This window comes from Equus caballus, chromosome 22, assembly GCF_041296265.1.
Source record: "Equus caballus isolate H_3958 breed thoroughbred chromosome 22, TB-T2T, whole genome shotgun sequence".
Lineage (NCBI taxonomy): Eukaryota > Metazoa > Chordata > Mammalia > Perissodactyla > Equidae > Equus > Equus caballus.
In genome coordinates this window covers 27,339,669-27,351,578 of record NC_091705.1, presented here as the reverse complement: position 1 = coordinate 27,351,578, position 11,910 = coordinate 27,339,669, and the positions used below count along the sequence as shown (strand labels likewise).

The 11,910-nt window shown below is 49.8% G+C and overlaps 1 protein-coding gene across 1 annotated transcript in view; it reads left to right on the top strand.

Annotated features, from left to right (window-relative positions):
• FER1L4 (fer-1 like family member 4) overlaps positions 1–11,910 on the top strand; it is a 41,800-nt gene that overhangs the window by 3,663 nt on the left and 26,227 nt on the right. Inside the window, exons 8-20 of the mRNA XM_070248065.1 lie at positions 19–150; positions 406–468; positions 548–632; positions 884–1,043; positions 1,159–1,342; positions 1,427–1,613; positions 2,234–2,592; positions 2,969–3,077; positions 3,263–3,434; positions 3,530–3,650; positions 4,075–4,175; positions 8,148–8,235; positions 8,311–8,427. Coding sequence (XP_070104166.1) covers positions 19–150; positions 406–468; positions 548–632; positions 884–1,043; positions 1,159–1,342; positions 1,427–1,613; positions 2,234–2,592; positions 2,969–3,077; positions 3,263–3,434; positions 3,530–3,650; positions 4,075–4,175; positions 8,148–8,235; positions 8,311–8,427 — 1,878 coding nt within the window. The remainder of the gene's footprint in view (positions 1–18; positions 151–405; positions 469–547; positions 633–883; positions 1,044–1,158; positions 1,343–1,426; positions 1,614–2,233; positions 2,593–2,968; positions 3,078–3,262; positions 3,435–3,529; positions 3,651–4,074; positions 4,176–8,147; positions 8,236–8,310; positions 8,428–11,910) is intronic.

The window sequence follows — 11,910 nt, the reverse complement described above, 5'->3', positions numbered from 1 at the left end:
TCCTTCTGCACCCTTCAGGTGGGGGTCACGGTGCTCGAGGCCCAGAAGCTAGTGGGAGTCAACATTAACCCCTATGTGGCCGTGCGTGTTGGCGAGCAGCGCAGAGTGACCGCCACGCAGCGCGGGACCAATTGCCCCTTCTACAACGAGGTGGGTGCGACCACAGAAGAGAGGGGCCTGACAGAATGAGTGGGACCCAGCGTAAGACCTGTTCGCAGAGGGGGCATGGCCTAGGTGGAAATAAACCAACTGCCGGCAGAGGATGAGGGGCGTCTAGGGAAAGGGTGTAAAGAGGCACCATCGGGGCGAGGAGGGCGTTCTCTTTGCGAGAGGCGGGGCCCGGCGGACATGAGCCCTTCACATACAACCTTCTCTCCCCTCTCTTGTTTTCCCGCTTCAACCCAGTACTTCCTGTTCGAATTTCATGAGACCCGGCTTCGCCTCCAAGACTTGCTGCTGGAGATCACGGTGAGGGGGGTAGGGTGAGAGGTTTCCGTCAGAGAAGCGGGGACGTCCAAGCTTCAGGACTAACGCCACCTTCCCCTAGGCTTTCCATTCGCAGACCCTCCCCTTTATGGCCACGCGGATAGGCACCTTCAGGATGGACCTGGGCATAATCTTCGACCAGCCAGGTACTGAACCCTCCTATCATTGAAACTCATCTGCGCAGACAAGGGAAATTGACCCTCTGGGCACTGATCCTTGTGTACTAACTTGTGAGCCGGCAATCTCTTCCGAAGGCTGACATTCATGCACTCCCCCTCCTGCCCGCTGGGCTGGACAGGAACCCCGGCCACTGTCCAACACTCGGATCACAGCCCCACGACCGCCCCGCGCACCCCGCCGATCTCCGCTGACCCCTGGCTTGCCCCTCCACCCCCAGATGGCCACTTCTACCAGAAATGGGCTCCGCTGCATGACCCCCGGGACACCCGCGCGGGGACCAAAGGCTTTGTCAAGGTCACTTTGTCCGTGAGGGCGCGCAGGGACCTGCCCCCTCCGCTGCCACCCCCGGGCCCAGGACACAGTTCGGACATCGAGAAGTGAGCTGGGGTGGGGTGAGGAGGGGAGGGTAGGACTGGCCGTGGCCTCCGGGACGCGGAGAGGGAGAGGGGCCGAGACTCCGGCTTCTCAGCCGCTCAGCGCCTCCCGCCCTAGGAACTTGCTCCTGCCTCGCCGGGTGCCGGCCCAGAGGCCGTGGGCGCGGCTGCGCGTGCGCGTGTACCGCGCGGAGGGGCTTCCCGCGCTGCGCCCCGGCCTGCTGGGCAGCCTGGCCCGCGCCCTGCAAGATCAGCGCGTGCTCCTGGACCCTTATGTGCGGGTGTCTTTCCTGGGGCAGCAGGTAAGGCCCTCCCGCCCCGACTCGGCCGAGGCTCAGGCCCTGGTTCCGCGCTGACCCCTTTCCGCCTGTCTTCGCCGCGCTCAGGGCGAGACGTCCGTACGCGGAGAGACGGCGGCGCCCGAGTGGAACGAGCAGCTGAGCTTCGTGGAGCTCTTCCCGCCGCTGACGCGCGGCCTTCGTCTGCAGCTGCGGGACGACGCGCCCCTGGTGGATGTGGCCCTCGCCACACACGTGCTGGACCTGAGGCAGATCTCACACCCGGGCCGCGCAGGTGAGCGCATCTGGCCGACGCGTGCTGCCCCTGCCCGGGCCCTATCAGCCCTGGGTCCCGTCCCCGACAGCAAACCCCATCCTCGCGACCCCACTCCGCTTAGAAAGTCAGGTCCACCCCGCAGCGCAACCTGTGCTCCAAGCCGGCTCCTCCTTTCGTCTCGGAGCCTCGCCTGTCGCTCCCAAACTGCAAACCCCACCCTCGGTTTGGTTCCGTTGACAGAATCCGAACTACAGCTGCAAATCCAGTAACCGCTCCTGCCCTGCTCTCCCTACAGATTTACACGTACAGAAACAACCCCAGTCCGCATCCGTTTACCCCAGTCCCTTACGGTTTCACCGGTAGCTTCGCCCCAATCCTGACTCGGCCTCCAGGGTTCTGGCTCTGCCCCTATAGAGTCTCTGCGGGGTCTGTCCGCAGCGCCTTCAGAAGCTGAGCTGATTACAAGTGCTCCCTGGTCGTGGTCCAGAGCTGTCCGTCCGCAGCTGTTCTCAGACTTCCCTCCCAGAGCGGCCGACGCGCCCCCCCGCCCCCGAGCTTGCAGTAAATGAGTGCATAGACTGACCTAGTACCCACCTGCCCCATGCTCCCCTCCGAAATACTGTTCTTGTCCCCCACAGCGGGGTTTAACCCCACCTTCGGGCCGGCCTGGGTGCCTCTCTATGGCTCGCTCCCCAGTGGGGGGCTCCGGGATGGTTTTCAAAATCTCAATGAAGGCCTTGGCCAAGGCATTTGGTTCCGCGGCCGCCTGCTAGTGGCTGTGTCCATGGAGGTGCTGGAAGGGAGAGCTGAACCTGAGCCTCCCCAGGCCCCGCAAGGATCCAGGTTGTCCCGGCTCATGGGAAAGAAGAAGAAAGCCAGGCGAGGCCAGATCCCAACTGGGATTCCGCAGCACCTGGATGCCAGCTCCGGGGCTGATGGGCCTGAGATTCCTAGTGCCATGGAGGTGGAGGTGGAGGAGTTGCTGCCGCTGCCAGAGGTGGGGGCTGCGGTTTAACAAAGGGGCGGGGCCGCTCCTAGCTCTGGAGTGTGTAACCGGTCCCCAGGCATTAAACACAGGAAGGGGGTGGTCTCAGTTTGGGGGCCTGCTTGAAGACTGCAGTGTGCGTACACACGTGTTCTTACGTATATTCACATGTGGGGGGAGGGGGCTGACCAATCAGAGGTGGGCCGGAGGACTAAGCCGGGCATCCGATGGGTTGGGGCTGCCAGGGGCAGAGAGGGAGGTAGGAGGCCTGCAGTGAATCTTCTAGGCCTTGGTTGCAAGTCTTATCTGTGGGCATTGTGGCCAAGCACAGTCTGGCCTGCAACCTGGGAGGGTGGGGGCTGACTCCAGCCTGACCCACCTTCCCCAGAACGCCCTGGCACCCTGTGAAGATTTCCTGCTCTTCGGTGTGCTCTTCGAGGCCACCATGATTGACCCCGCTCTGGCCTCCCAGTCCATCAGCTTTGAGATCTCCATTGGTGTGTGCCGATCCCCTGAGGGTTGTGGGTTTGAGGGTGGTCATTTTTGTTCCGGACTTAGGCCCCTGGGAAGGACAGTTGACCTTCAGTTAGGGATGGGCTCTGATTTCTATTGAGGCAGAGGAGGTTGAGGGAGGGGTCAGACCCTCAGCCTGGCACCCGCTGACACTTGCTGCTCTGGGCAGGTCACGCAGGCCGCCAGGAGGAGCAACTGGGCCCAGGGTCCAGGGTCGAGGAGGGAGCAGAGGGCGCAGCGGGGGAGGCGCAGCCTCTGCTGGAGTCTGACGTGGGAGCCGGGCTGGTGGAGGAGGAGCTGCGGACCCCGGCTCAGCGGCCTGAGCCCGTGGATGGCAGCGGGTGAGTGCTCCTGGTGGCTGGAAAGAGGGCATTGGGAGATCCCCAGCAGCCCAGGACTGCCCCTTGCAGCCTCTGCTCCTCTCTACCCCGTCCAGGCCATACCTCTGCTTGCCCCTGCGTCACCACAAGCCGTGCGTGCGCGTGTGGAGCCGCTGGGAGGATCACACGTGGCGCCTGCAGAGAAGTAACTGCGTGCGGAAGGTGGCTGAGAGGCTGGTGAGAGCGAGGCGGGCGCCCAGAGGGAGAGGCCAGGAGATAGGGACGTCGGGGAGACTGCGGCCTTTGAAGGGAGCTCTGGAGCAGGGCTAATGGGTAGAGCATCAGGGGGCCAGCACCTTGTTGGTGCAAGGCCAGAAGGCCAAAAAGCACAGCTTCTGGGCCAACTGAGGAGGCCAGGAATTGTGGGAGGACCGAGATTCAGAACTGTTGGACCCAGGAAGGGGCTTACTGGAGGCCTGGCCCCACAGGCGTGGAGCCAGTAGATGGCTAGAAAAACTGAACCACGAACAGGATGAAGCCAAAGGAGGGAAGGGCCAAGAGGTGAGGTCGTGAGTGCGCTCACCCTGGGGTGGGGGTGCGACCTACAAGATGTCGGAGTCTGGGACCCTAATGACTCTAACCCTCTCTCGCGGTTGCGCAGGACCAGGGGCTGCAGGAGGTTGAGACTCTGCAGCGGAGGCCGGGGCGGGGCGCCTGCACCAGGCTCAAGCAGGCGCTGGAAGAGCTGGTGGCTGGGAGCAGGTGAGCTGAGAGCCGGCACCTCACAGCGCCTGTCTCCGCGCCAACTCCGGGGTGAGGGAGACTCGTGCCGGCTGTTGGGACCCCAGGGGGACTGGAAGCTGCGTTTGCTCTGCACTTTACAGAAGAATGAGACGGAAATGATTATCCCTATCGCAGGGCGCTGGATGGAAATTATTGGGGGATAGGCCACTCCCCTCCAAGAAGCTCCCTTTCCTAGAGGCTTATGCCTTTTCCCCTCTCCTCAAATCTTCCCTACTCCTTTCCTCCACACTTGTTCCAGCTAGCATCCTCCTCTCTTACTTCATGAAGAAAATAGAAGCCTCACCTTCCTCATTCCGTCTATCACCTTGCCAGCTTCTGTATCCATCTGCTTTCCTTCCTTCCTGCTACAGCGAAGAAATGTCCCTCCTCCCATAGCCACAGCTGTGATTTTGACTTCATCTCCTCTCATCTCCTGGAGGAGTTAGCTCTGCAATTGTCCACTTTCATCAACTAGTCCCTAGGTCATTAGTGTAACCACATAAATTTGTTCTAGTCACTTCCATCTTTGGCATTCACTGACCTGAATTCCATAACCTGCTTCGGGTACTTCAGTGTTCTTCTGATCCTGTTCTTAAAAGACTTGTTTATCCATTTATTCAATAAATATTTATGGCACTTACTGTGCCGGACACTGTTTTAGACATAGGAATAGCAGTGAAAAAGCATTCTTGCCCACAAAAATCCCTGAAAGGTCTATTCTGGTGGGGGTGGGGGGGTGGGGGTGAAGGCTGGATGGAGACACAGATAATAAACATGTAAACAACAAGGTAGAAATATAAGAAGTATGATAAGGATAAGTGTTAGGGAGAAAATAAAGCAAGGAACTATTAGAGAGAGGTGTTGCAATTTTAGAAAGGGTAGCTAGGGGAGGCCACTGTGAAGTTGACGTGAAGAAGATGAAGGAGCAAGCCATGTCTATAAGGGTATTCCTGGCAGAAGGCACAGCTTGTGCAAAGGCCCTGAGGTAAAGCATGCCTGTGTTTGAGGAAGAGCAAGGGAAACAATGTGGCTGTAGCAGAGTGAGCAGAGTAGGTGAGGCTGAAGCGTGTGGGAGGAAAAGAGGATGATGGTGGGGAGAGGCATGTGGGAGCCTGTAGGCCATTGTAATGGCCTTGGCTTCTTCTCTGAGTGAGGTGTGGAGCCACTGAAGGTTTTGAGAAGAGAAGAGATATGCTCTAACTTATCCTTTAAAAAGGTTGTGGTTGGGGCCGGCCTGGTGGCGCAGCAGTTAAGTTTGCATGTTTTGCTTTGGCGGCCCGGGGCTTGCTGGCCCGGATATCAGGTGCAGCTTGTCAAGCCATGCTGTGGCAGGTGTCCCACAAATAAAGTAGAGGAAGATGGGCATGGGTGTTAGCTCAGGGCCAGTCTTCCTCAGCAAAAAGAAGAGGATTCGTGGTAGATGTTAGCTCAGGGCTAATCTTCCTAAAAAAAAAAAAAGTGGTTAAAAAAAAAAGAAGGATCAGTGGGGGAGGGGAGGGATGGTATAACAGAGGAAGCAGAGAAATTGCTATTTTTGTAATAATCCAGGTGACCGATAATGATGAGTTGAATCTGGGGTGGTTACAGTGGACATAGAGTGACATGAATGGATTCAAGAGCAATTTTGGACTTTGGAGGTGACACCTCAGGACTTGCTAGTGGATAGATACGGGCGATGAGGAAATGTGCTAAGAAGAGTCATGAAAGACTCCCAAGATTTTGGCTGGTGCACCTGTGTAGATGGTGCTGTTTACTGAGTTATGGAAAACAACAGAAGGAGAAGGTCTGAAGGGGGTGAAGGGAATATCACAAGTTCATTTTCGGACCTGTGAACTTTGAGATAGATGTCTGTTAGACTTACAAGTGGACATGTCTGCTAGACAGTTAGCTATATGAGTTGAGTTCTGGGGAGAGTTTTAGGCAGGAAATGAAAAATTGGGAGCTGTCAATACATAGCTGGAACTGGATAAGATTATTTAGGGAGCATAGAAAAGAGAAATCTGAGGACCTGGAGAGCTCCAGCGTTTAGAGGCAGGGTGGAAGCAGAGGACTCTGTCAAGGGCCTGGTCGCAGGTGGTCACTTTTCTGTTCTCATTTTACTCAACCTGTCAGTGTCGGTGGACACAGTTGACCCTACCCTCCTTCTTGAAAAATTCTATTAACTTCCATGCCCCTGGTTTTCCTTCTGCTTTCTTCTCATTCTCATCTCTTTTGGCCATTCCTTCTCATCTTTTTTGCTGACTCCCTCTTTTCTTGACCTCTAAATGTTCCAAATGTTCATGGGTGTGTATCCCAGGACTTCATTGTAAGGCTCTCTTCTATGTCTACATTCTTTCTGTCTCCAAAAGAGCGACCATCTTTAATACAATTTAATTCCTTGCTTGATTTTCCATAGAGTTTCACTTTACTGAAATTATTTTATTACTGAAATTATTCTTTGGCAGGGAAATTTAGATGAAAGATTTGCCCGTATTATATTTCACTATTTATATCTTTGACCAGTGTGGTTTTCTTTTGTGGCTATTATTTTAACCATATCCAATTTCTCTGAATCCAATTTTGTGGATCTAAATCTTGTCAAGAAGATTTGATTCTCCCGTCAATTTTTCATCAATAGCAAACATTAATAGGTGCAGTTTTGACCCTTGTCAGTTTTACTTTATGCTGACTATTTCTGCCAAAAGGAATCTTGGAGCAAAGAGCATTAGTAAGCTAGAAGTGTATGCTCTGGGGGCAGTATTAGGTGAAAAATCCTTGGAGTCATTTTTATTTCATGTATTTTTGAATTTTTCCATAATAGCAACTTCAGAAATTCTTGGGGGTCAAAAAGGGCCTAAAATATCACATCTCAAAAATCACTTTACTTTGCCCAACAAATATTTTTTGAGCATCTGTTAGGTGCCAGGCCCTGAGGATATAGTGGTAACCAGAATAAAGTCCCTGCCCTAGCTTACTATCTTTTTAGAGAGAAAGATAAAGTAGAATATGAGGATGGAGAAAGAGACAGGGGCTGTTTAGATGGGGTGATCAGGGAAGGCCTTTGAAGAGGTAACATTTGAGAAAAGACCTGAATGAAGAATGAGCGCAGCCATGCAAAGCTCTAGGGGCAGAGCATTCTAGGGAGCAGCTAAGACAAAGGCCTTAGAGTGATGGGCTTGGTGTATTCATGGAGGACCAAAAAGGCCAGTGTGACTCTAGGGTTGTGAATGAGGGGGAGAATAAAATTTGATGAGGAAAGGGAGATAAAGGGAGCCAGATCATGCACAGCCTTTTAGGTAAGGCTGGAACGAGGAGGCTACTGCAATAATCCTAGGTAAGAAATGTTGGTGGCTTGGAGTAGGGGGATCTGGGAAAAGGAAAAAAGGAGAAAAGTGGTCAGATTCTGGATATATTTTGTAGGTAGAGCCTAAATAATGTGCTGATCGATGATGTGGAATGTGAGAGGAAGAAAGAGCAGTGAAGAATAAAGCTTGTTTTTGGGGGGAGAGGGTTCATTGGAAATCATGCACTTGGTTTGGGCATGTAACGTTTGACCTTTCTTTAGTCGGTGTTGGAACTGTCAAGCACAAAGCCCATCTGAGTCTTTAATGTACATATGAATCCCCCAGGGTATAGACATGCAGACTGATACGGCAGGTCTGGTGTGGGGCTGAGATTCTGCATTTTTAACTATGTGATACCAATGCTGTTGGTCCTGGGCCACAATTTGAGTAGCCAAGGCAGTAGAAGGTTAAATACTAGCGCATTCTAGGGCTCAAAAGTGAGGCTGGCCTCAAGGAATTTGGATGTAGTCCAAATACAGAAGCCATCCTTGACTGAGAAAGGGCACCTCTCTGAGAACGTGTGAGGGAGTCTGGGTATGGGAGGCCTGTTCTGAGGAAGGTGGCCCCCTAAGCGTCAGTGTTCCCTCCTCTGACTCCCACTTGCCACACCCACCCCTGTTCACTGCAGACAGTTTTGCCATGGTGCTGAGCGCAGGACAATGACCCGGCCAAACACCCTGGATCGATGCCGAGGGAAACTGTTGGTGCATAGCCTGGTACGGTCTGGGGAAGGGGGAATCACGGGCACTTAACTGGGGCTCTCCACTCACGTTCTCTTCCTGCCCTTCCAGAACCTGTTGGCGAAGCAAGGACTGCGGCTTCTACGGGGCCTGAGAAAGGGCAATGTGCAAAAGAAGGTGGCACTGGCCAAGAAGCTCCTGGCAAAACTCCACTTCCTGGCCCAGGAGGTGCTGCCTCACCCACCCGTTTCCCCACCCTGAATACCCTTTCTCCTAAGTTTCCAGAGACCTCTGGGCAGGGGTGACCTAACATCTGTTCTGTGGATTGATGCCAGGCCATGGGATCTGTTGCTCTAGGCATAGAATCGGCTCCATTTGGAGCAGCTAAGGGTGAAGATAAGCGTTCCAGGCCCAGCAGGGATGCAGGGAACATACGGGATCTCTTTGGATGGAGGTTTGAGAGTATGTTTCCCTGGCATGACTTCCCTGGTCTGAAGCTCTGAATACAGCATGGGTGAGGGGTGAAAGGAATTCACATTTTTGGAATGCTTCCTCTGCTAAGCACGTGTTACCTTGTGTGATCCTTCCAACAACCCTGGGGAAGATGTTACCCCATTTCACAGGTGCAGAAACTGGGGCTTAGAGAGGGAAAGTGACTGGTCCACCATGTAGTAGCTGGTTAAGTGGCAGAGCTAGAATTCAAAGCCAGTTCTGCCTCAATCTGAAGCTCAGTCCTTCGCAAAGGCACGGTAAGTTTTGACCACTGGGGCCAGTATGTCCTCAAGGTCAAACAGTGAGGAGTTGGATAAGTGGTCTTAGATCTTGAAGGACAAGTTGAAGTTTGGCAAGTGTGAAAGAATGAAGAGCATGTGCAAAGGCACAGAATCAGGAAGCCCTGGGCAGCTGGAAGACAGAGACTGGAAGGAGACAGGATAGAGACCTTAGTGTATTGAATTTTAGTGCAATATTGCTGTGTTTATTTGGAATGAGAACCTCCTTTTGTTAGCTGACGTTTAAAAACACTTTTTGACTTAAATATGCATCCGGAAATAATATAGTTTAGTTTTGTTATTTTTCAAAGTTTATATTATACTGTTTATATTATTTTCCTCAATATTATATTTGTGAGATTTATCTGTATCATTGCATGTAGTTGTAATTTTTCCATTTAAATTACTATGTAATATTCCACTGCATGACTATGCTATAATTTGTTTATTCAGTCCACTATTGATGGATATGTGTGTTGATTCCAAGGGATGATGATTAGCAACAAAGTTTCCAAGACCATTTTTGTACAAGTCCTGGGGAACAAGTGCAAGAGGTTCTCTAGGGCAGTGGTTCTCAAACTTTTTTGGTCTCAGGACTCCTTAACACCCTAATAATTACTGGAGACCCCAAAAAACTTTTGTTTATGTGGATTGTATCTATTGATATTTACCATTATACAAACTAAAACTGAAAAAATTTTAAAACCTGACAGATATAGTATTTATTAATTTAAAATAACTATAGTAAACCCATTGCATGATAACATAAATATTTTTATGAAAAATAACTATATTCTCCAAAACAAAAAATTTAGTGAGAAAAATGGCATTGCTTTACGTTTTTTGCAAATGTCTGGCAAAGAAATTTTTATACTCTGTTACATTTAAGTCCATTGGTCTATCTTGCACTTTGAACGGCTCTATTTTCCTTGCATGATTTTGAATCATCATACATAGGTCCCTTGGACATTTGGTTCACTGACTTATACAGATCTTCTGTATGTTGACATATTTTGTTATACAGTATTAAGACATCACATTCATTAATATCACCACCAATTTTATTAGAAAAACCTTTAAGTGTTGGGAAGCTATCAGGCTCACCGTGGCTGATACAAGAGATATAATTTTTCCAAAATTGTAATTTTCACTTGTTTTGTTCCTGATCTTAGAGGGAAAGGTGTCATTCTTTCACTGTTAAGTATGATATTAGCTGTGGGTGTACATAAATGCCCTTTATCAGGTTGAGGAAGTTCTCTTCCGCTCCTCGTTTTCTGAGTGTTTTCTATCATGAAATAATGTTAGATTTTGTCAGATGCCTTTTCTGCATCAGCTGTGATGATCATTTGGTTTCTTTCATTTGTTCTATTAATGAGGTGTCATTACATTGATTGATTTTCTTAGGTTGAAGCACCCTGGCATTCCTGAGATAAATCCCACTTGGTCACAGTATATAACCCTTTTTTTTTCGGTGAGGAAGATTGACCTTGAGCTAACATCTGTTGCCAACCTTCCTCTTTTTTTTTTCTTCTCCCCAAAGCCGCAGTACATAGTTGTATATCTTAGTTGTAGGTCATTCTAGTTCTTCTATATGGCCTGCCGCCACAGCATGGCTTGATGAGCGGTGTGTAGGTCTGCGCCTAGAATCTGAACCGGTGGACCCTGGGCTGCCAAAGTGGAGCACGTGAACTTAACCACTCAGCTGTGGGACAGGCCCCTATATATTCCTTTTTCTATGCTGTTGGATTCGATTTGTTAATATTTTGTTCAGGACTTATTCGTAAGGGATATATCTATATTCATAAAGGATATTATTCTGTAATTTTCTTGTGATGTCTTTTAAAAAAAATTATTTTACTGAGGTCATATTGGTTTATGACATTGTGTAATTTCAGGTGTACATTATTACATATCAGTTTCTGTATACACTGCATCTTGATCACCCTCAATAGTCTAGTTTTTATCCATCACCATACATATGTGCCCCTTTACCCCTTTTGCCCTCCCCCCACTCCCTTCCCCTCTGGTAACCACTAATCTGTTCTCATTATCTGTGTTTGTTTATCTTCCACACATGAGTGAAATCATATGGCGTTTGTCTTTCTCCATCTGGCTTATTTCACCTAACATAATACCCTCAAGATCCAACCATGTTTTTGCAAATAGGATGATTTTGTCTTTTTTTACGGCTGAGTGGTATTCCACTGTGTATATATATATATATACATATCCCACATCTTTTTTTATCAGTTCATCAGTCAATAGGCACTTGGGTTGCTTCCACATTTTGGCTATTGTGAATAGTGCTATAATGAACACAGGGGTGTGTGAATCTCTTTGTATTGTTGATTTCATGTTCTTTAGATAAATATCCAGTAATGGGATAGCTGGATTGTATGGTATTTCTATTTTTAGTTTTTGAGAAATCTCCATACTGTTTTCTGTAGTGGCTGCACCAGTTTGCATTCCCGCCAGCAGTATATGAGGGTTCCCTTTTCTCCACATCCTCTCCAACATTTATTTTTTGTCTCATCGATTATAGCCATTCTGATGGGTGTGAGGTGATATGTCATTGTATTTTTTTTTGATTTGCATTTCCCTAATAATTAGTGACGTTGAACATCTTTTCATGTGCCTGATGACCATCTGCATATCTTCTTTGGAAAAATGTCTGTTCATATCCTCTGCTCATTTTTTTATTTTTTATTTTTTTAAAGATTGCCATCTGAGCTAACATTTCTTGCCAGTCTTCTTTTTTTTATTCTTCTACCCAAAGCCCCCCAGTACATAGTTGTATATTCTAGTTGTGAATGCCTCTGGTTGTGCTATTTGGGACACCACTTCAGCATGGCCTGATGAGTGGTGCCATGTCTGTGCCCAGGATCCAAACCAGTGAAACCCTGGGCCGCTGAGGCAGAGCACACAAACTCAACCACTCGGC